This window comes from Pongo abelii, chromosome 9, assembly GCF_028885655.2.
Source record: "Pongo abelii isolate AG06213 chromosome 9, NHGRI_mPonAbe1-v2.0_pri, whole genome shotgun sequence".
Taxonomy (NCBI): domain Eukaryota; kingdom Metazoa; phylum Chordata; class Mammalia; order Primates; family Hominidae; genus Pongo; species Pongo abelii.
In genome coordinates, this window is record NC_071994.2 from 16,104,627 (window position 1) to 16,129,758 (window position 25,132).

At 40.3% G+C, this 25,132-nt stretch overlaps 1 protein-coding gene and 1 long non-coding RNA gene across 11 annotated transcripts; one reads left to right on the top strand and one right to left on the bottom strand.

Annotated features, from left to right (window-relative positions):
• Nucleotides 1-1,244: 1,244 nt before the first annotated feature.
• On the bottom strand, nt 1,245-12,476 carry FAM111A (FAM111 trypsin like peptidase A). Of its 10 annotated transcripts, none has more exons than XM_009246316.4 (4): nt 11,155-11,286; nt 10,823-10,843; nt 7,323-7,432; nt 1,245-4,528 (listed from the first exon to the last, which is right to left on the bottom strand). In XM_009246316.4, exons 3-4 carry the CDS (start codon nt 7,401-7,403, stop codon nt 2,777-2,779), a joined length of 1,833 nt encoding a protein of 610 aa, XP_009244591.3. In that variant the 5' UTR covers nt 7,404-7,432; nt 10,823-10,843; nt 11,155-11,286; the 3' UTR covers nt 1,245-2,776. The 10 variants fall into 10 exon arrangements, with proteins under 10 accessions (XP_009244591.3, XP_009244588.3, XP_054380311.1 ...); XM_009246313.4 differs by having other exon boundaries at nt 7,323-7,440; XM_054524336.2 differs by lacking the exons at nt 10,823-10,843; nt 11,155-11,286 and adding an exon at nt 12,348-12,476 and having other exon boundaries at nt 7,323-7,440.
• A 220-nt stretch (nt 12,477-12,696) lies between these two features.
• Nucleotides 12,697-24,061, top strand: LOC129048608 (uncharacterized). The gene is made up of 3 exons (XR_008511101.1): nt 12,697-12,781; nt 15,547-15,715; nt 19,467-24,061. It is a non-coding gene; the product is annotated as an uncharacterized LOC129048608 (long non-coding RNA).
• Nucleotides 24,062-25,132: the final 1,071 nt, after the last annotated feature.

The window sequence follows — 25,132 nt, forward strand, 5'->3', positions numbered from 1 at the left end:
GTGGTAGTTATGGTCTATAAAGATGCTGCAAATACTGAATTAGCAAATACTGAAGCATTGCCTTTAGGAGTAACACAGTGTTAAATTCATATTATCTTCTGGTTACAACATTTTCATCAAAGTCAGTACATAAACTTGCTTTATGTGTGTTTCTGTTAAAAATATATCTTATTTAATATATATTGTTGATTCCTTAACATTGAACTCACAGCCAAAAATGCCATAACTCATGTCTGAAAAGCTTATCTAATACATATGTTTTCTTTATAAGGCATATTGCAGCCATCTTTTGGTAGGGAACACTCAACAGAACCTCAGTTTTATGCATGGGGCCCATTTAAGCATTTAAGCAGAAAAATCACCACCACCAACAAAAAAGAAAACTGTGGAAAATGTACTAAATATGTAAACAGAATCTGATTATATAGCATTCTAGAAGACACAAAACCATAAAGATAGTAAAAAGATCAGTGATTTTTTTTTTTTTTTTTTTGCTGGGGTTCAAGGGAGAGGGGAGGAATACGAGGGATACACAGGTGAAGCACAGATTTCTAGGGTGATATAACTATTCTGTATGATAAAACCCACAGAACTTTACAGCACAGAGTGAATCAATGTATACACATTAAAATATCATTTAGGAGGTCAAGAGGTCAAAGAATTCAAACTGTGACAAGAAAATCTAACTATTATATTATGTATAACTGTATTATAAGCATATAAAACGTCACTGAAGGAGGTAAGAAACAAGAGGGTGACTGAAATAACTTTGGGAATGAATGGAATATGTAAGACTAAAAGCAGGGAAACTGCACATAGGCACTGTATTCTAGTTGATAAAATTATTTCCCATTAAGGTAGAAGTTAACAATTCTGACACTGCTATATATGTATACTTGGATTAAGCAATTAAGTGAATGTGTGAGGGATGGCAGGCATCATGCTTCCAACTGTTTGGAGTTGGAATTTACAGATAAGCAAGGCATATATACATATGTGTACACATACATATATAAGTAAATATACACACAAATATTTTTGTCCTGTCAGCTGAGGGGGCCTAAAACAAACAACACCTCACCAGCGATGAGCATTATCTAGTGCCTAGATCTTGGTTTCTAATGCCATTCTTCCTTAAAAGTCACCAGGTGTTTCACGGTGAACAGGTCTATGCAAACCTACCCCAACCTACCCCCAAAGACCAAAGAAGCTGAGAGGCCAAAGAAAGAGGCTGACAAATACGGTTTCTCAGAAAGAAACATTTAATAGGAACTTACAAACAGAAGCAATGTTTCTAGCAGCCACTAAATGGCGGCACTCACCCTCCCAAAAGTACCCTTTATATAGCAAGCATTTTTGGCAAAACGTGTAGCTAGTCATATCTCAGACTTTCTTGTGAAACACCTGACCACTGGGGAGGTTAGATAAGCATCTTTATGAGGGGTTGTCTGTACTACCGGCATTGTTTAAAGACATTACTGCAGAATATCTTGGTATGCAGGAGTCAAACAGCAGTCATCATGCCAGCTGCTCTTCAAGATGACATCACTCTCACAATGCAACAGGCTGTTTTCCTACACTCCACCCCTCGAAACCAGTCCTTAAAATCTTACATGCCTGCCTTTTCTGTGATAGTCCCTGGACCTAGAGGGAGGGTGCTTGATATTGTATGGCTTTAGTAGCATTGCAATGGCAATGGAAAACAGATTGGGTCCAGTGGAATTCCACATGAGGGAGATTTGCAGGCTTGGTTGAATCATCTATATAGTCTTCATAATACCATGAAGAAGTAAAACAATGAGAAATACATAACATTAATAATTGGAATAGTAGAAATCTAAATAAAGTAATATGATGTTTAAGATATCCCTTGCCTTAATAGCCTATAAATATGGGAAGAGTGACTATCATCTTCTGAATTTCAGGACCCATATATTCCGACAGTTTCAGTAATATGAAGATTTTGGAAATTCTAAAAGGTTTTGAGATCACTTCTAATCAAGCATTTAGCTCTTATGTTAGCATTAACTGCAGCCCCAACTTTTGCAACTTATTGACCTGCACATTTTTCTGAGCACTTACTTTCCTTATGTCAGATGTAGGGAATCATGAGACGAACAAGTTTTGCTTCCTGCACTGTAGCAAATGAATTTAGGTAAAGATATAAAAGATGAAAAAACCCTATGACTATATGACTTTTAGTGTCATGAAACTGATTACTATTTAATCTTGTTATTCTTCCTAGTGCTTGACTTTAAAATAGGGCAAGTTAGCCAGGTGCGGTGGCTCAAACTTGTAATCCCAGCACTTTGGAAGGCCGAGGCAGGTGGATCACGAAGTCAGGAGTTCGAGACCAGCCTGACCAACATGGTGAAACTCTGTCTCTATTAAAAATACAAAAAAAAAAAAAAATTAGCTGGGTTTGGTGGCGTTTGCCTGTAATCCCAGCTACTCAGGAGGCTGAGGCATAAGAATCGCTTGAACCTGGGAGGTGGAAGTTGCAGTGAGCTGAGATTGCACCACTGCACTCCAGCCCAGGCGACAGAGTGAGACTCAGTCTGAAAAAAAAAAAAAAAAATTGGGCAAGTTATAGTCCATCTCATAGTGTTGTTAGGACTAATTTCTTCGTGTGCTTAGAAAAATGCCTGGCAGATAGGAAATGGTCAATATTATTATTATTGATAAGATGACCATTTTGGAGTTTAGAAAACCATTATCAATGCCTATGAAATAACAGCTCCATAAGCCATTCCCTTAAATCCAGTAGACTGAATTCTCACAAGTCCTCATCACTCATCATTTCTACATCCTGCTGACTTATAAATACTTCTTCATACCATGGTTTATGTCTTTGCTTAATATCAAGGAGGATGGATTCCATAGTAGAGCCAAACTCAATGATACTACGAATCTGATTTTGGTAGGTGTAAGCAAAGCCAGCAGCATGCATGGCCACCAATGAACCATTTGAATCAAACACAGGGGAGCCGGAAGTCCCAAAGAAAAACTCAGTGTCATACGTAATCACATCAGGGTTCTGAACTATTTTCTGGAAACTTCTTTGAGTATACATATGGACATACTCTGGATTTTCTGCTTTTTTAGACTGAACACGTTCCTGACATTTCTTTGCTCGCTGACCCTGAGGGATCACAGCACAAGCATCAATCTGCTTTTTTTCTCCATATGGATGGCCAATAATATGTATCAACCCACTAAGTGGCACAGGAGTAATTCCATTATATAGTTCCATAGGTACTTGTTGTCCATTTTCCTTCAGTTTCAGGACAGCATAGTCAAGCTCTTCATTATGTATCTCAAACCAAGGTTCAACAAAAAAGTAGTTTGTTTCCTTGTCTTTTAGCTCTTCATAACCAAATGTCACCCTTACACATTGACCAATTATGGTTGCCCACTTACTTGGCTCTATTCCGTCTCCCACAATGTCATCTATTACATGCCGACAAGTTAAAATGAACAATTCTTTAAAAACAAAGCAGGTGGCGCAACCCGTAGTTGCACTGTTCCAGAATAAGTACCCAACTGAGTCACTGAGACGTGCAAGAAGTTTCACTACTTTAATTGAAGAAGAGTTTTTTGTTACTTTCCCAAACGTTGTTCTATGCAAGTTATATAATGTTTCCCCAGTTTTTGCTTTCATTTTTTTCTTTAAGTTTTCCTTGATTTTTTCACTTTCTCTTTTCAAACTGGGGTACTGAGCCACGACTTGTTCTCTCAACACACCGGTGTTTCTTTTCTCTGACTCGAGATTCTGAGAAGCTGCTGCACTGGGGACCATTCTTTTCTCAACCTCAACCTGAAAGTGTTTGCCTTCTAACTCATCAACTGGCTGGGTGCTTTCTAAAATGGAGTCGTTGTTTTCAATGAGTTTCCAATCATCACTCTCCAGAAACAAAAGAAACCTGCCATCCTTGCACAGAGCATCCTTGATGGTTTCTCCTTTGAAAGCATAAACACAGAGTTTGCACCCCTTTTTGTGAAGCTTCCCACATTTAACAATCCTTCTATACTTCCCAATTCCAATTGCATGAATGTAAAATTTGACACATTCAGTCAATGCTTTGTCATGCCTGCCAAATACGTGGTTATCTTCCTCCTGCTTACTTTTACTTTGGGGAAATGTAATGACCACATGGCAGCTTTCAGGGAAACAACTGAGGGGCATTCCAAGGTTTATGTACGCTTTGATTCCTTCTGTGCCACGCACAAGCATTTCTTGGCCTTGGTGAGTTTCTATCTCTTTTCTGACAGCCTGGAGAGTGTTGAGAGCCATATATAAGCTACCATTCTCACTATGTGTGAGCTCATGTTTCATATTTTGGTTTTTCCTGTGATTTACATCCAAGGTAACAAGTATTATCCTATTTTGGGGCACGGTCTGGTCTTCTGGATTTTTCTTAGGTGAATGGAATCTTTGAGCCTGGGTATTAATTATGGCTCTTGGGCCTCCTCTAGACTCCATCTTCATTAGAGAAGTACTGGAATTATTCTGTTGCTCTTTAGAGACCTAAAAATAAATGTTAGATACTTTAAAACTCTGAATGCAACCTGAGTCTTTTGTTTCTCTTTTCAGGTATGCAATTCACAAAATTCCTATGAGAAACTCAGAACCAATCTAAAAGGGCCAGTGAATAAAATTAAATCAGTGTTTGACACGGGATCCAAAATGAAAGCTGAGCTTCCTATAACCTCTGTCAGATAAACTCTTGGTACTACTACACTAGTGCATTTTTCTGAAAAATATGAGGGAAGAAACAATTTTTTCCCAGGTGCCTCAAGAACAGATTCTTAAAAGTTCACTAGTGGCCAGGCATGGTGACTCCCGCCTGCAATTCCAGCACTTTGGGAGGCCAAGGCAGGTGGATCACCTGAGGTCAGGAGTTCGAGACCAGCCTGATCAACATGGTGAAATCCTGTCTCTACTAAAAATACAAAAATTAGCCGGGTGTGGTGGCATACGCCTGTAATCTCAGCTACTCGGGAAGCTGAGGCTGGAGAAACGCTTGAACCTGGGAGGTGGAGGTTGTAGTGAGCCAAGATCGTGCCATTGCACTCCAGCCTGGGCAACAAGAGTGAAACTCCATCTCAAAAAAAAAAAAAGTCCACTAGTATTTGAAATACTTTTATTTCAGGACTTGTTTATTATCTTCAGCTATATAATTTTTACATTTCCTGAGGACAATGATGAATTACAGCAAAAAAAATTGTTCTTGAAATACTGAATTCAGCAATAAGCTATCACAATTTATTATAAGCATTACATATTAAACAAAATCATTATTTAACTAATCATTTGGTTATAATATAGTTATTTGTAACAATGAATACTTTGATTTGCCCAGCATATATCATGAAAAGAACTCAAATTATTTTCTCTATTACATCAACTAATCCCCAAAGTTTATAAAATAAGGAGGAACAAACATGACTTATCTATCCTTTTGATGGAGAAACTAAGGCACAGAAAGTTTTTCTTGTAGACGTCTTTTCTAGGGTCACATAATAACAAATACATAAAGTGAGTATCAAAATTGCAATTCCTAGTCCAATTATTTTTTCCACTGGACTAGTGTATACATTCTTTTTTGTAAACTTTATATTTATGATTGCCATTTTTGTAGGGTATTATCTTAAGAAACAGGGGTGGAGGTGGCGAGAGGAATTAAATAAAGAGGATTAATCAAATAGTAGAAACTCGATGAAAAATTACAGTGTCTGTTTCCTATGTCTAAAAAATACATTTTTCCCAAGTCATATTCATCATGGCATGGGTATCAGCAGATATGGGTCTGTATGCCAGCAATGCCCTTTACTACTACTGGGAATAACAATGCCAGGATTATTGTAAAGATTAAGTGTAGCATCATTGTATGAGAATGCCTAGCACAATGACTAGCACATAATATGTTAACATTTGTTTTCCTTCTTTATACTAATATTCCAGATCAAAAATAAATAAATAAAAGGGACTTAAGGTAATACAGATTTACCCTGGGCACACATATAAACTCTCAAAGAGCATCCCTTCAGCCTAATGCTGTCAGAAACATCTTTGTTATGCACCCTATTAGAGTACTATAATAAATTTCCTATTTATTAAAATGATTCTTGGGCAGATATAGACACTTCTGAAAGGGGAAGAGGAATAGGATATAGTAATTAGCTCTGTCATGGAATACGATAGAGAAAAACATAACTAAGTTTGCCTTAGACTTTTTAGATACTTGGATATTCTAGTTTTCCAGAACTAGGATAAAACAAAACAAGTTGAGAAATTGTAAGCTTCATACTCAAATGTTTACCATTCCTCAACTTTTTTCTTGATAAATTCAAGGAGCATTTTAGACTCAGGGAAAGATACAATGGTTTGATATGATAACAGAGCCCAATCAGTAGAAAAAGGCCCAACTACATGTCATTAAACTTAACTCCAAAGTCTTCACTTCATTCCCGCCTTAAGCAACAACTCACTTTCTCCCTTTTCTCCAATAAACAAATTGAAGATTTGTCAGAATCCTTCCTGACTTCCTAACAAGGTTATGGTAAGAACAAATATATTAAAAAATTGTTTTATAAACTATATTCAAATGTAGGTTATAATTACAATTGAATAGATCAGCCACATTTGGAATGGTATATGTTTTCATGCTATGAAATAGTATTAATTTTGGTTTATTACATAGTTTACCACAACATATTGTATTGCAGTTTTTGTTGTTATTCAAGAAATATTACAATAGTTTTTCATTAAAGACTGCTTTGATATAGCCAAGATTTGTATTACAACTCTCTTCCCCATGCTACCCCCAAAATAGAAAGGATAAAATAAGTAAGGACAATTTTAGTTTATTTAATATTCCCAACACTCAAGGTAATTTCTTGGCAAGAACTATAAAACCCAATGCCAAGGATAGGTAAGTCTAATATTGGTAAACAGGCTTCAGTATCTGTGGGTTCTATATCTATGGGTTCAACCAACTGCAGATTGAAAATATTTTGGGAAAAAAAATTAGTGTGCCTGAACTAAACATGTGTGACTTTTTTTTTCTTGTCATTATTCCCTAAGCAATACAGTATATCAACATTTTACATAGCATTTCCCTTGTATTAGGTAATATAAATAATCCAGAGATGATTTAAAGTATACAGGAGGATATGATACATTATATGCCAATACTATGCCATGTTATGTGAAGAATTTGAGCATTCATGGATTTTGGTATCCAAGAGAGGTCCTGGAACAAATCCCACATGGATACCAAGAGATGACTAGATTACATAAGTAGAATTTACAGACATACCGGAGAAAAATAGTGCTCGATTTTCGTATTACATTTTTCATTGACTGAGTGCTTCCGTGACCTCTGCTTCTTACAGCTCATGATGGCTTGCAGATGAATGGATGGTTCAGCTGAAACACTAATTTCAAATTTTCAAATTATAGCAGTATCTTCAAAGCTGTCATTAATTGTACAGAGGAAAAGATTGGTTGGTGTCCTATGTCCCATCTTTCCCCTTAGGCTCCAACCTTGCTCTCCCTGGAGATGGTACCTTAGCAAATAGATAGTTTATTCACCAACTATAATCACCTTAACAATAAAAGCTCTCTTTTCCAGAACACTGCGTGTCAGGCACGTCATGAAAATTATACTAAACACTTTATGAAAATTATCTCTAGCTGCAAATTCCCATGGATACTATGCAACGTAGTTATAGCTACATTTTGCTGATGGGGAAAGTATAGCTTAGAGAAGGTAGATGAGCTGCCCAAGGCCAGAGCTATGTGGCAGAGATGGAATTCAAATGCAGGTATAAATAATAGAATAATTTTCAGTTGGAAATTTCAAAAAGCTGTTCTAATTACATTGATGTTAAAATCTGTTCTCCATTTAAGATGAAGATGGCAAGGGAAGATAAAATTACAGGGAAGTGGTGAGGATAGAGCTGATGAAAGAAACTTGGAATGAGATTTTAAAAAGAAATCTGGAAAGTTTGCTAGGGATGATAGTCAGAAACCTCAGTTGCTGCTTTACATTTTTTGTTTAAAGAGGTATTTTTCCTTCTATCTCTCCTCTGATGTATCCCTAGAAGAGGATGAACAAACTTTAAATAAAATAGTGACATCTTCAATAGTAATAAATACCGCTAGAAAGATAAATACCATGAGGGCAGCAGCCATGTCTGTCCTTAGTACCTCAATATCTCAAAACAATGTCTGAGACATGTCAGGCCCTTGAAAAAGATACACTTCTAAAGATACATTCAATAAATGAATGGAGTAGGCATATGGTGTCCTATGCCCTGTTCTAAGTGCTTTTCATCAACTACCTCATGTAATTCTTACAACCCTATGAGACAGGTACTATTTGTCTCATTTTACTGGCAAAGACCTTGAACACCCAGGGAGCTTAAACTTTTACTCAAGTTCATAAAACTCAGAGAATATACTTTCAAGACTTTTTATTATGAACAATTTATTAGAGAAAAAAATGAGAGAATGGTATAATGAACTTCTACATACCTATCACATAGTTAATTGTTCATTTTTTTGCCAACTTATATAAAAGTGAAACAGTAAAAGAACTAACATAACTAACTATTTTTGTTCACGGGGCTTTTATCCATTCATGCATGGAGGGGAGGTTAATTTTAGAGCAGTGAGATAATATGCAAAAAAAAATGTAGTTTTAAAAACTAACTCTAGGATTAAAGGGAAAGTATGTAAACAACTATGCATTGTTAAAAATTTACAGGTAGGGTTGTGACCTGGAGAACAAATATAAATATAACCTTTAGATAACTTCCATTTGACAAGAAATACAGGGGCTAGAACATAAGCTGAACAACAACATGTAGAAGCAGCCCAGGAAATCAACATTCTATAGAGAAAACTTATCTGTTCTCTTCAACAAATCAATGCTTGGGCTCACTGGAACATCAGGATAAAGACATTCCCAACCTTCTTGGACCCTTGATGGTGCTCACATGTCTGCAGTCAATGGTCACCTCTTGATCGTAAATCCCTTCTCTTCCCCATGCCCTTAACATAAAGAGCCTGAAACTTGTACTCACTTAAGAGGCTACTTTGGGTTGCTAGTCTGCCATCTTCTCAGTTTGCTGGCTCTCTGAAGGAACCTGCTTCTCCTCCCACCAACTCTCATCTCTCATGTGTGGCTTTGAGGTGTGAGTTGCTGAACCTGGGTTTGGCTACCCTTACACCATCCTTTTATTTTACTAGATGATTTATGTTACAGCTAGAAACATCATGACATTTAAATGCTAATGGTCACTTCCCATCTGTAAAAATTACGTACTTTTTCTTATATAATCACAATACTGATTTATTCATACCAAGATCCAACTGAGGTACACAGTTTCCTTTATATGTCTTATAAGGCTCTTTTATTCTAGAAAAAGCACTGATTTATAGAAGAGAACAGAGAAATTGTCTCTATAGAATGTTCACCTCCTGGGTTGCTTCCTCATGTCATTGTTTAACTTATGTTCTAGCCCCTGTATTTCTTGTCAAATGGAAGTTATCTAAAGGCTATGTTTATTCTTGTAACCATTCCACTATGGAGCAAGAGTCCTGGCTTTGTAGTTTACTGTCAATCAACGACTAGGGAAATTCATTTAGCCTTTCTGAGCCTCAATTTCTTGTTTGTAAAAAGAAGCAATGATTCTAAATGAGATAATGAATGTGGAAGTGCTAAAATAATGTTCGAACTTATAAGACTGTCTGAGTTCAAATATCAGGTAGCCATTTACTAGCTGCATGACCTTTGGCATATTAATTAACTATTCTTCCTTCATTTTCCTCACCTTAAGGTGGGAATCAACTTTGTTATAAAGATTAAGAAATACATTGTGGTCTGGGCGCGGTAGCTCATGCTTGTAATCCCAGCACTTTGGGAGGCCAACGCTGATGGATCACTTTAAGTCGGGAGTTCTAGGCCAGCTTGGCCAACCTGGTGAAAACCTGTCTCTACTAAGTATTAAAAATTAGCTGGGCATGGTGGTGGGTGCCTGTAATCCCAGCTACTTGGGAGGCTGAGGCAGGAGAGTGGCTTGTACCTGGGAGGCAGAGGTTGCAGTGAGCCGAGATCACACTACTGCCCTCCAGCCTGAGCAACAGAGTGAGACTTCATCTCTCTCTCTCACACACACACACACACATATTATATATATTATATATGCAATCTATCTATATATATGTAGTGTGTGTAAATATATATATATATAGAGAGAGAGAGAGAGAGAGCACATGCAAAGCCTTTAAAACACTGCCTGTATGTAATAGGTTGCCCAGTAAATAATCAATAAAAAGGTGATGTAAATGTTACCAATATCAATACACTCACTACAGGGATACTTTTTGAACAGCAGAGAACCTACGAAAACAAAAATAGAAAATACATAATTGCGGAACCGGGCTATGTTGCAACATCCTTAAATGCAAGAACTTGTTGCCCAACTATTAAGAAAATCTAGGGATTCACTTGTGTCTGTTCATGATGTCTCATCTTATGAAGTTTGAGAGAGGATCCGGGTGCTTTAGGAGTGATTAATAGACACAAACCAAAAAAGGAAAATAAAATGGGCAGAAAGAAACGTTAATTTTGCCTGTACTTGGGCAATCACAGTGGAAAGGGGCAAGAGGTTAAGAAAACACTCCAATATCCTCCGTCTCCCTACATTGTTTTCAGTATCCAGGATAAATCAGATTATATCAAAATATAAAGTGCTCTTAGCTATCCTATACCAACCCCTGTTTTATACTTGAGGTCAAGGTTCTACTTACCTAAAGGACTTGCTTGACTTCCTACAGCAAAGGGATAAAGCAGTGTAGCCTGGGGCCCATGTCCAGCCCACCTGACAGCTCCCCTTAGGAATTTCTCTGTCTCTCAATCTCTCCTTCCTTCCCTCTGTCCTTCCCCCTCTCTTCCTCTCTCCCTTTCCTCCCCTCCTTCAGTCTCCCTCTCTTCCTGCTTCTCCCCACCCCAGCCCCCACTTTCTGCCTTTCCAGGGGCAAGAGCAGGGGTCGAGGCCAACTCTAAGCCTCTTCCAATCCTACCACGCCGCCCCGCTGCCCCCCAGCACACAAGGGGACTTGCAGCACCACCAAAATAAAACCTGTGTCCTCCTGGCTCCCCAGACGGGTGGCGCTGTCAGTCCCTGGCTTCGGGACACCCAGCTCCTTCTCCTCCCAGCCGGGACTCGAGCCCACCGCACTCGAGCCCACCGCGGCCGCGCCTGTGCCCTGTGTGCTCTCTCACTGCGCGCCTCACCGGCACTCGGCCTGGAATCCAGAGCTCAACGCAAGTCCCGCTCGTATTTGAGGAAGCAAAGGCTCCAGAGCTCCAGCTGGGCGGGAAACGGAGCAGATGGGGCTAGGGGTTTGAATCGCCCGCCTTTTGGGAAAGGCTGTTTGCGAACAACTTGGTTACTTTCTTTCACTTTTAAATCAGCCGTGCCTCTTCCGGCCTAAACTTCAGGTAGCTACATCGTGCAGTGCTTGACGCTGTGTTTATATCAGACAGCACTGCCAGTCTGAAACAAAACTTTCTGAACTTCCTAATCCCTAGAGCCTGCGTGAGAAGCAGACTTGAGCCTGTTCTCTTCCTTTGAACTTTTCTTTTACACGAGTGCAACAAAAAACAAGAGAGACAAGTCGTAGTGTTGCTAGTGATAAGGCAGATTTTTCACCAAGCCTAAAAAGCTTTTAAAAATCTGGTCCGATAACCAAAGGGGTTCCTAAAAGATTTCTTTATGCCTAGGGACAAAATAAACTCAGCGCTTAACTGGAGTTCAACCTAATGCAAGATCTACTTTCTCCACCTTTGAGATAAGGGAGAGCCTCAAGAAGGTTGAAGGGACTTCAGGGCACACATTGATACTGAGTTGAGGGTTGGGAGGTTGATTAGGTCTTGCTGGAGCCTCCAAGAATGTCAAATGTTGGCTCCCAGTAATATCAAAGCAACCTGTTGATAAGACAAAGCTAAGTTTCTTGCTTACTGAGGTAATGGAGAACAATAACTTGACAGAATTTAAGTGGTGTCTCAGAGAGGGAAGAGCAAGTTTGGGCTACGTATTGAGATTTTGAAGTCCCATTGTAAGTCTAATCTTTAATGAGGGGAATTGGTTAGACACATCCGTTCACTTGGTTCTGTTCTTTTTACGTTTCCAGGGAGAGCGTCAGTGCCCCTTTCAGAATAAAAGCCCGCAGGAGTGCGGATTTTATCTACCTTCTCCCCACCAGCATCCCGCCGCGGCCAATGAATCCTGGCAAAACTCCAGGTCAGCCCCAGAACCAAAGAGTAACTCACCTAAGAGGAAGGTCCGTTCCCACCAAGTCTCAGACGCCTGAACTCGTAATTTTTAGGGACTTTCCCTTCCAGTCCCTTGGAATCCAGCACTTTGGTTGGAGAACAGAACTCACTTGGGGAATGGCGCGCCTGGCCAACGGAATGAAAGATACTGATGTTTGTCTTTTCTTTTCAGGCAGCAACTCACCTTCTTCGGAAGCCGATTGGCTGCGCTGGGGACACCTGTTGGTGTGCAAAAAAGAGTGGTTGGAAAGGCAAGGCCGAGGGAGCGCGCCCACCCTACCCACCCACAGCGCTCCTCCTTGACGCCGCGAGCAGGACCCTGTCTCACTGACCCCGTGCCCACGGCGGTCCTTGCCTGCTTCTATTCTCCCGGTTTCCCCAGTCCCGAGTAATGGAAAGCCAGAGCGAAAGCGAAAGCATCCTAGTCGCCGGTAGGTTGGCCTGGGCGGGGCTGGAGAGGGAGCGGGAAATAAAAACTCGGGTGTGGGAGGAGCTGGGACGCTGGCGGCAGAGCCACCGTGGCAGCTTGAGTTTCCCGCGCGCGGGAAGCGGAGGTGGAAGTTGGCGCGCAGGAATGTGGCTGTCCTCGCCTGTAAATCATGGTTGGGGAGGAGTCGCGGAGGCACCAGGTTGGGGTGTGCAGCACACAGGGGGCGCTCCATCTGCTGCAGCACACAGGAGGCGCTGAGGCTAGTTGGGGAAGTGGGGAGACTCAGGCACTTCCCAGGGGGCGGCATCCCCAGCAGATGGGATAGGCCCGGTGACTAGGACAAAACCTCGAAGAAGCCGCGGATGCAGGAAGAGTAAACGCCCTTGTCATAAATCGATTCTCCAAACGTTCATCAATATGTGGAGACGTTTATGATAGTGATGAAGAAGATGATATGGGCTCTAGGAATACGCATCTCAAAGCTGATGATCAAAGAAGATTGGAGAGGGTTTTCAAGGCAGCCTGCTGTTTAAGGACCTGCATTCTGAGTAGACGTGTATTGGAGAAGGCGATTACAGTCACAAAGGGGACAACTTTTATGCAATTGACAGAGGACTATATGATGTATATAAACAGATAGGGTTGAAAGGTGTGTTGGTAACTACAAAACACATGGGAATTTGGAGGAAGGAACTGGCCTTAAATGCATGTACAATACACCAAGAGAAGCTAAAATTACTGCTTCATCTTCTGTGGGTTCTTTGGGGTTTGGATAGAGTAACCTTAAAACATATTTGAATGCTGACTTTTTCTATGTGACTCACTTTTGGAATCTGTGTATTCATACATTCAGAAAGGCTAATCACAGCTAGTACCCAGCATCCAAACAATAGCAGCCAATAATTCTACTCTGGAGACAATTTTTTTTTCTTTTTCTTTCTTTCTTTCTCTCTTTCTTTCTTTCTTTTTCTTTCCTTCCTTCTTTCTTTCTCTTTCTTTCCTTCCTTCTCTTTCTCTTTTTTTCTTTATTCCTTTCTTCTTTTCTTTCTTCCTCTCTTTCTTTCTTTCTCTTTCTTTCTTTCCTTCCTTCTTTCTCTTTCTCTTTTTTCTTCATTCCTTTCTTTTCTTTCTTCCTCTCTTTTCTTTCTTTATTTCTTCTTTCTTTTTTCTTTTATCTTTCTTTCTTTCTCACTTTTCTCCCTCCCTCCCTCCCTCCTTTCTTCCTTCTTTCTCTTTTGCCTGTTTTACATTTCAATGTGTAAGCAAATAGTGATTAAAGGACAATAGGCTTAACATTTTCTAAAACATGGGTGTTCAGAATTGAATATACTGATAAAATTTGTTTCCAAAAGGAAGGATTACATACTAGGTGGGAGTGTAAATTAGTTCAACCATTGTGGAAAACAGTGTGGCAATTCCTCAAAGACTTAAAAACAGAACTACCATTCAACCGAGCAATCCCATGACTGGGTATGTACCCAAAGGAATATAAATCATTCTTTCATAAAGACACACGAACACGTATGTTCCTTGTAGCACTGTTCACAATAGCAAAGAATTAACCTAAATGCCTATCAATGGTAGGCTGGATAAAGAAAACTCAGTATACCATTGAATACTACACAGCCATAAAAAATAATGAGGTCATGTCCTATACAGGGACATGGATGGAGCTAGAGGCCATTATTCCTGGCAAACTAATGCAGGAACAGAAATCAAATACTGCATGTTATCACTTATACATGGGAGCTAAATGATGAGAACACATGGACACATAGAGGGGAACAACAGATGCTGGGGCCTATTGGAGGGTGGTGGATGGAAGAAGGGAGAGGATCAGGAAAAACAACTTAACGGGTACTAGGCTTAATACCTTGGTGGTGAAATAATCTGTACATCAAACCCCCATGACATGAGTTTATCTACATAACAGACCGGCACATGTACCACTAAACTTAAATAAAGTTTTTAAAAAAGTTTTCAATCTACGAAGTTGAGATTTACTAGAAAGGTTATTCAAATGACTTTGATATATTGAAATGTTAGTGCACAAGGAGATAATAAAAAGTTATTATTATAGAAGATATAAAACATGTACCACCTAATATCTGTACAACTAAATCTACTATGTACCAAGATATTTATCAACATTCTTTCTGAAATTTTTATGTCGTTTTGTATAATTTTAATCATATTTCTTTTAAAAACATTTATGGCATGATAAGTTATGTTTTGGCTTATTGTGGAAAGGGCATAAAATAACAGTTTTTAAACTTTATATATATTTGCAATGAAATATATTTTGGCTTTAGACAATAGGAACATAACCTTTTTTTGGATGAAAGATTACTATCACATTTTTTCTTCATTATCTGACATCTTTGTCATTTTCTTAACTTATATTACTAAAGTTCCCTACCTTTTCAAAAAAAAAAAGTCTAATATTGACATTTATTTCTCTGTAGCAAACTTTAGCTATTGTTTTTTCTACTAATTTCAGGCAAAAATGAAGTATTAATTTCAGTTACAAAATATAGCTTAGTAAGATCTAAACCAAATAAAATTCACATTCTAAAGACTACAAACAAGTTTTAAAAAGATATTTTGGCCATTAAACTTATTTATTAAATTTAACTTTTGTCTTCTAAGAACCAGAGTTCTTACAATTACTATGAAGCTCCTATTCTATAATCATAGCCTGGGTTCCTTGTCAATGCTTCATTAAACAGGCTATTTTTTTCTTTTTTCTTTTCTTTTTTTTTTTAGAGACAGAGTCTCACTATGTCACCCAGGCTGGAGTGAAGTGGCATGATCTTGGCTTACTGAAACCTCCATCTCCCAGGTTCAAGCAATTCTCATGCCTCAGCCACTTGAGTAGCTGGGACTACAGGATTTCGCCATATTCCCCAGGCTGGTCTCGAACTCGTGAGCTCAGGTAACCCGCCTACCTTGGTCTCCCAAAGTGCTAGGATTACAGGTATGAACCACCACGCCCGGCCAATTTCTTAATTCTTAGACTAAATCTACAGGGGACACACTTTTTCCAACATTAGCTGCAAAGGGTTTTTTCCTCCACACTTAAGTCACGGTCAGTAAGTAGTTTTTTTTTTTTCCTGTGTTTTTGTTTCCTTGTTTGTTTTTATTTGGGAAAATGCCTCTTTTGATAGTAATGAATTATTTTTTACACGCAAGGTCAAAAACAGCATGGAGTGAATTTTCTTCCACATGTATACACACCTTTTTATTCCTGCCTCTGGCTGTAAATAGTTGCACAGTTAAAAGCGGGATGGACTTAACGAGTATCATTTATATTTATAATTGCTGTATTTGTAATTCTGCTACAGAAATGAATTCTGTTATTATAATCAAAGGTTACACTGTTATCTGAATTCTTGAAAAACATGTAAAAATACTGCTCTTGTGGCTTTTCATAGGTTTATAGTCTATAAACACTAATTTTAATCAATAATTCATATCATTTATGATTAATTTTATGAGAAACAGATAACAATAATAGACATAGGCATAATTATTTTGTGACAGCTGGTGTGTTTGGAGTATTTACTATCACCCTTAAATATGATACCCTGGCTGGAAAATATTAATTTGATAACATACCTTTAAGAAATTATATAAAATATGTAAAAGCATAACCTTATGCACATTTTTAAAACAAGGCCTTCTTGTAGGAAAAAGATCACACCATGCATGAAGATGTTTTGTTTTCTATTATTATTTGAATTTATTTTAAAAGCCATTACTGCTCTGTGTGTGTGTATATATATGTATATATATATATACATACACACACACACACACACACACACACACACACGTATGAAACCAAAAATTCCAGGTTCATCATATTCTACACAGATTTTCTTTTTTGTTGCCCTAACTTATTCTTAATCATTGAAAGCACTGAAAATCAATGCCTGTTTGATAAATCAAGATGTGCGATCAAGTTAAAAATGTCATAGTTATTATATATAAAACTTTCTTAAGATTACTTTTGTAGTAACCTTTAAAAGGGGTGGTGGTGGTGTGGGATCCCTTGGCAAAATCCAACTTGGCTGCTTAACTGCTTTCATTGGCCTGGCTAACACTTATGTCTGCCCACAGAAGCAGCAGGGAGTGTGTAGAGGGAAATGACCTCTGCTGCTATACTGCTTTGAGTTCCTCTCTGAGCTTGGCATTTACATGTGTCCGTTTCATTTAATACTCTCAATAACCCTGTGGGGAAGGTGAGATTATCTTTGCCATTTCACAAAAAGCTTTAGCAAATAATTGTGCAGAAACATCCTTATGAGGATTTGTACTCCCATATGAAACTAGAAGCCAAACTTATTCTATTGAATGATGGCTGCCTCTCAGATCTAACTGCAAAAAGGCACAGTGGCTTACTTCTTCCTACTATAATGCTTTTTCATTAATCCAATCATCTATTCAAGGTATAAATTTCGGGTGGCAATTTACAAGATCTGGTGCCAGATTCTATGAAGGGTAAAATGTTGACTCCTGCCCTCAAATAGGGAAGACAGAAAAGGTACACAAATAATATCATTTCCACACGGTTTCATTCATTTAAGAGATGTGTTAATTCCTACTTTGTGCCAGGTATTGTACTGGACATTGGGGAACAGAGGTGAATGAATATGATTCTCACATTCATGGACCCAGAGCAGTTTAATGCAATATTGTATCTAAGCCTAGTGCTTTTCCAGGTCACGTCTCATAGCCTATCCAATATATTAAAATGCACACACATTCTATATTAAATACACGTTTGCTGTTTAATCTAGTTTGAAGTACTTGGAGAATTGGAAGAACCAGTTGCCAAGTGTGGAAAATTGTTCTCAGATCTTCCCCCTTCCCTGTACACACACCAGTTGCCAGGTGCCTTTGCAGTTCCTCCTCACCCCATCAATGTTGGGCTTCGGGCAGTAGAATGTAGATAGAATTAACACTGTGCTGAGCTCGACCCTGAAAGCCACTGCGTCTTTCTGTTTGCCTCTGTCCTGGTTCTGTCATTGCATGTAAAGAACATGCCCCCGCTAATACTGTCTCATAGAGGGCATGAGCCTAAATGAGGTAGCCTATGGGATGGTCGTGGAGATGTACCTGGCACGAACGCTCCAGAAATGGTATGGCGCCTTTGCCACTGTTACTTCTCTTACTACTACCATGTTACTCTGTTTTGATGTATACTTGTCTAGATGATTGTGCATGATTTTTAGGTTTTGGATAAATATTACCAAATTACTCAACTACTAGCAGGAAAAGGTGATGTTCACTCCAATTTGAGGTCAAAAGTGTTGCGAGATCGGGATTCCTAGGATCCAGATCATAGACTCCAGCTCAGTCAAAGACCTGGAAGGCAAAGAACCTCTACGAGAGTAATGCCCTCATAAGGAGCCTCCATTTGGACTCTTAAGGGGGTGTCAGCCCCATGAAAACTCCAGAGGCTGCTAGCCTTCCTCCTTCCAGAAAAGGGAATAACCACCGCACCCATCCTAGCTGTGGCCCGAGGTTCGAGCGCCCGGGCCGCAGGGACTAGTAGGGGCACGCGGTCTGCAGTGGCCTCCATCTTCCTTGTACTTCAGGAGGAAGAAACCTGCCCCGCTTTCCTCCAGACCTCACCGCCCGAATGACCCTCCAAGACCCTCTCAAGGTGCCCGCAGTGCTCCTTAATTCAGAGCCAGCCCCTCCACACCTGTGGGTAATTCTCATCAGGTGGGAGGAGAGACTGAGAAAAGAAGTAAGACACAGAGACAAAGTATAGAGAAAGAAAAGTGGGCCCAGGGGACCGGCGCTCAGCATACAGAGGACCCGCACCTGCACCATTCTCTGAGTTCCCTCATTATTTATTGATTACCATTTTCACTATCTCAGCAAGATGAATGCGGTAGGAGGGCAGGGTCATAGTGGGGAGAAGGTCAGCAAGAAAACATGTGAGCAAAGGACTCTGTGTCACAAATAAGTTCAAGGGAAGGTACTATGCCTGGATGTACTCATAGTCCAGATTTATGTTTCTCTCCATCCAAACATCTCAGTGGAGTAAAGAATAATAAAGCAGCATTGCTGCCAACATGTCTCGCCTCCCACCACAGGGCGGTTTTTCTCCTATCTCAGAATTGAACAAATGTACAATCGAGTATTATACCGAGACATTCAATTCCCAGGGGCAGGCAGGAGACAGTGGCCTTCCTCTTATCTCAACTGCAAGAGCCTTTCGTCTTTTACTAATCCTCCTCAGCACAGATACTTCAGGGTGTCGAGCTGGGGGATGGTCAAGTCTTTCCCATCCCATGAGGCCATATTTCAGACTATCACATGGGGAGAAACCTTGGACCATACCCAGCTTTCCAGGGCAGAGGTCCTTGTGGCTTTCCACAGTGCGTGGTGCCCCTGGTCTATAGAGACTGGCGATGAATTTTACCAAGCATACTGCCTGTAAACATTTTGTTAACAAGGCACATCCTGCACAGCCCTAGAGCCCTTAAACTTTGATTCCATACAACACATGTTTTTGTGAGCTCAAGGTTGGGGCAAAGTTACAGATTAACAGCATCTTGGGGCAAAGCAATTGTTCAGGGTACAGGTCAAAATGGAGTTTCTTTTGTCTTCATTTCTACATAGACACAGTAAAAGTCTGATCTCTGTTTCTTTTCCCTACAATCTCACAGCCCAAATGACCCTCCAAGACCCTCTGGAGGCACCCGCAGTGCTCCTTAATTTGCAGCTCTACAGAATGAGACCGGCGTGGCAGCCCCCTTTCAGGACAGCTCCCGAGATGCAAGAGGAGCCCCTAAATCTCACCCAGCAAAGCCGTTTCTTCCTAACCGGGCTGGGGAGTGCCATGCACTGCCAGGAGATGGCGACAGAGGATGAGCCTGCGGAAACCGGGTAAGGGGAGGGCGGAGCTGAGGTGAGGACCCACATCCCTCATGCCCAATGGCAGCACGAGGTGGAAATGGTTTGCCCAGTCCTCAGTTCTCCAGGACAGAGCTTGAGCCTTCTGGGAAACTGCTTTTCCCTGGCTGAGTGATTAGTGGGGATGTCAAGTTGGGAAGCTGGACGTTCCCTTCCATGTGCTCCTCTGAGAATCATCTGTTGGTCTAAAGGTGCTAGAACTGAAGCTGGTGAGCCTCTTGGGGCGGCCTCAAGGGCTAACAAGATCTCAAATGCTCTTCTCTCCATCGCTTGTAGTATCCTGGATTATTGTGAAAATGTATAGGGATGCCTGGGGAAGGGTTAAGGATTAAAATAAAAGGTTTAAATATAAATAACTTTATACATAAATTTGTTTTCTTGTAAACCAATATGTTATACAGTAGGAAGTTTAATTCCTTAACTTTGGTTTTTCTCCCTAGCCTTTTCATAGCCAACAAGAGCAAAAGCACACTGCAATGTCCAAACGAATTGCAGGTGTTTTCTGCTCCCTGAAGCCTGGGAATTAATTTATATACTCAGTCCCTTTTCCCTTGGCTGGCCATTGAAGTAGTTGAACCACAGGACTGGACTGTCCAGAATCATTAGCCAGAGTCCGCTGTGAGTGGACGTCTTTTAGTTCTGCTTCAACGCTATAACCAACCTTTACCAAAAGCAACAACAAAACAAAAAACTGCAGAAACCAATGAGTTCTGTTCACAAAGGATGGCTCCTCATGTCATCACACCAGCAAGGAATGGACGAGCCTCTGATTTTTCTCTTCTTGGCTGACTTTACAAGGTTGGGTGCAGCCCATGAGGATCATGAAGCAAAGACAGAAAGTGCTGGAGAAGCCCCACCTTCAGGGCCTCACCTTTAGCTGGTTTGTATGGTTCCACTTCATGTAGCTGTTGGAACACCAGTCTCTCTAATGTGCTCTGTGGGATAGCTGTTACCTTCCACTAATTTATGTCTAATACCTATAAACCTAAAGTGTCCTTTTAAAAATTTTATTCAGTCTTTTTGGAGGAAATTTTTGTGCATGCCAGATATAGTGTCAAGCATGGGGATTGCTAAGATGAATGTAACATTGTCCTCACCACCCATTAAGTCACAATCTAGTAGATGAGTAAAAGTAAAAAAAATAAAAAAAAAAGAGTTATAACCATAATACAGAAGTGAACAGATTGCAGTGGTAGCACAGAGAGGGCTTCAGGGATGCTGTCACAGAGGTGGTAACATTTGAGATATAGATTCCAAATTCAGATGTGTTTGCTGTTGCAAAATTCCAGGGTCTATGTGCCCAGTTCCTGAACATTCCAGTGATAATTTTTACCTAAAATTTAGGTGGCAAATGAATCTTACTATAACCACTTGGAACCACTGTGTTTCTGGTCCATCCTGTGAGACCCATCTTTGCTTTAGAGGGATGGAGGCAGAGGTCATACAGCAGGTAAGCTCAAGCAGTGATATATGACAGGGCTTTCAGAACTGGGGACTGTTCTAAAGTTTCTCATATGGAGATGAGGAACTTATTTGAAACTGGAGCAAATGTCACTCTTGCTATGCTTTAGCAAAGAGACTGGAGGCATTTTACCCCTGACCTAGAGATCTGTCGAACTTTGAACTTTTATTAGTCCATTTCCATACTGCTATGAAGAAGTACCTGAGATTGAGTAATTTATAAAGAAAAAGAGGTTTAATGTACTCACAGTTCCACATGGCTGGGGAGGCCTCACAATCACGGTGGAACGTGAAGGAGGAGCAAAGCCATGTCTTACGTGGTGGCAGTCAACAGAGCATGTGCAGGGGAACTGCCCTTTATAAAACCATCAGATCTTGTGAGACTTATTCACTATCACAAGAACAGCACAGGAAAAACCCACCCCCATGATTCAATTACCTCTCACTGGGTCCCTCCCAGGACATATGGGGATTATGGGAGCTACAACTCAAGATGAGATTTGGGTGAGGACACAGCCAAACCATATAATTCCACCCCCGGTCCCTCCCAAATCTCATGTCCTTACAATTCGAAACACAATCATCCCCTTCCAACAGTCTCCCAAAGTCTTAACTAATTGCAGCATTAACACAAAAGTCCAAATCCAGAGTCTCATCTGAGACAAGGCAAGTCCCTTCCACCTATGAGCCTGTAAAACCAAAAGCAAGTCAGTTACTTCCTAGATATAATGAGGGTAGAGGATTTGGGTAAATATACCCATTCCAAATGGGATAAATTGCCAAAACAAAAGGGCTACAGCCCCCATGCAAGTCCCAAATCCAGCAGGGCAGTCAAATCTTAAAGCTCCAAAATAAGCTTTGACTACATGTCTCACATCTAGGTCACACTAATGCAAGAGGTGGGTTCCCATGGTCCTGGGCAGCTCTGCCCCTGTGGCTTTGCAGGGTACAGCCCACTCCCCCTCCCCCAGCTGCTTTCATGAGCTGGCGTGAAAATGGACATTGGGCAAACAGTCTGGCATGAAGCTTTTCCAGGAGCATGGTGCAAGCTGTTAGTGGATTTACCATTCTGGTGTTTGGAGGAATGTGGCCCTCTTCTCACAGCTACACTAGGCAGTGTCTCGGGGGGACTCTCTGTGGGGGCTACCACCCCACATTTCCCTTCTGCACTGCCCTAGCAGAAGTTCTCCATGAGGGCTCCACCCCTGCAGCAAACTTCTGCCTGGACATCCAGGCATTTCCATACATCCTGTGAAATCTAGGTGGAGGTTCCCCAAACCTCAGTTCTTTACTTCTGTTCACCTGCAGGCCCAACACCATGTGTAAGGCATCAAGGCTTGGGGCTTGCACCCTCTGAGTCAATGGCCTGAGCTATATCTTGGTCCCTTTTAGCCACAGCTGGGACACAGGGCACCAAGTTCTAACACTGCACAAAGCAGCAAGACCTGGGGTTTAGCCCATGAAACCACTTTTTCCTTCTAGGCCTCTGGGCCTGTGATGGGAGAGGCTGTCATGCAGACCTCTGGCATGCTCTGGAGACATTTTCCCCATTGTCTTGGTGATTAACATTTGGCTCCTTGTTACTTATGCAAATTTCTGCAGCTGGCTTAAATTTACCCTCAGAAAATGAGGTTTTATCTTCTATTACATCGATGGGCTGCAAATTTTCTGAAGTTTTATGATCTGCTTCCCTTTTAAACAGAAGTTCCAATTCCAAATGATATCTTTGTGAATGACTAAAACTGAATGCTTTTAAGAGTACCCAAGTCACATCTTGAACGCTTTGGTGCTTAGAAATTTCTTCTTCCAGATATCCTAAATCATCTCTCTCAAGTTCAAAGTTCCACATCTCTAGGGTGGGGCAAAATGCCACCAGTCTCTTTGCTAAAGCATAGCAAGAATGACCTTTGCCCCAGTGCCCAAGTTCCTCATCTCTGTCTGAGACCACATCAGCCTGGAATTCATTGTCCATATCACTATCACATTTTGGGCAAAGGCATTCAACAAGTCTCTATGAAGTTTCAAACTTTCCCACATTTTCCTGTCTTCTTCTGAGCCCCCTAACCTTTTCCAACCTCTGCCTGTTACCCAGTTCCAAAGTTGCATCCACATTTTCAGGTATGTTTACAGCAGCACCCCACTCTCTGTGATACCAATTTACTGTATTAGTCCATTTTCATACTACTATAAAGAAATACCTGAGACTGGGTAATTTATAAAGAAAAAGGGGTTTAATGGACTCAGAGTTCCACATGGGTGGGGAGGACTCCCAATCATGGTGGAAGATGAAAGAGGAGCAAAGGCACATCTTACATGGCAGCAGGCAAGAGGGAGCATGTGTAGGGGAACTCTCCTTCATATAACTATCAGATCTTGTGAGACTTATTCACTATTGCAAGAACAGCATAGAAAAAACTCATCCCTGTGATTCAATTACCACCCACTGGGTCCCTCCCAGGACATGTGGGGATTATGGGAGCTACAGTTCAAGATGAGATTTGGGTGGGGACACAACCAAACCATATCAGAACCTGAGAGAGATGGTTTGAAATTGGAACATATGTTCAAAGGGAAGGAGAATGTAAAAGTCTGGAAAATTTGCAGCCTGACCATATGGTAGAAAAGAAAAACCCATTTTCCGGGAAGAAACTCAAGCTAGCTGCAGAAATTTGCATAAGTAACGAGAAGCCACATGTTAATTGCCAAGACAATGGGGAAAATGTCTCTAGGGCATATCAGAGACCTTAGTGGCAGCCCCTCCCATCACAAGCCTGGTTACATGGTTAGGTGGAAAAGACAAGTTGTATGTAGAGATCATTATCAGAAATTGCTAAACTCTGTCATCAAAAACTCTGTTGGAATGGATTTTAAAATTTCTTAATAAAAGAATACGAAACATGACTTTCGTTTAGTTTTTGAAGTGGTGCACTCTCCAGAGATTCTGTATTCAACACTCAGTCCTGGGAAGCCAGTAGTATTTATAATAAATTTTATAACGCTCATGCAAATGCGAACCAGATATTGGCCCACAGTAAACGCTAGTAGGAGGATGGACATCTCTTGGCATCACCTAGGAAGTTTTCTTGGGAAAAATTCAAAACTGAATATTACCAAACCTCTAGATCTAACTACCAGTTTACAAGAAATACTGGGTCTACAGCTACACATTAAATGACATCAGGTGGATGAATGGTAAAGTGCAGAATGTGGAACACTTCATAGAAACATGACTTTCTTCAATAAGCAAATATTAGAAAAAATAAAAAGGGGAAATACACACATTAAATTGTGACTTTAGAGACTCACATAACCAAATATAATGTATAGACTTTTTGGATTCTGACTTGAACAATCCATATGTAAAACAAAAATGAACAAATCTAGACATTAGGGAAAGGTAAACACTTAAGTTATTAAAGTTTTGTAAGCATGTTGACAGCACTGTAGTTTTATTTTATAAAAAGTACTATTTCTTTTTTTACTGTAGTAGTAATTACTCAATTATATGTCTGTGTCAGAATTCATAGATCTGTACACCAAAAGAATGAATTTTCCTGCACATAAATATAGATCAATATAACTAGACTTAAAAAAAGAAATGGCCACTGTAAACAGACACAAGAGAACACCTTGCAGGACAAAGTCTGGGGGCATGAAGGACAATAGTCAAGGACATTCCAACTCCAAAGAGAAGTAACCAGGACTTGCAGTATGAGCTAACCAAAAATTGTACTCCCCTGCCAGAGCTGGACATCATGTAAATTCCTGCACAACAGAATTTGGTCATTGCCATAGGATTGTGGCTGCTATATTTCCCATTTATCCTTTTTTTTCTGAATAAAAATGTAATTTATTGGATTATGTTCATACTGCACTATAGTATATTGGGTATGTGGGTGGAGCAGGGGGAATGCAGATAAGTCTCTGCACCATGGGGAGCTGCATTCAGATGTGCTGA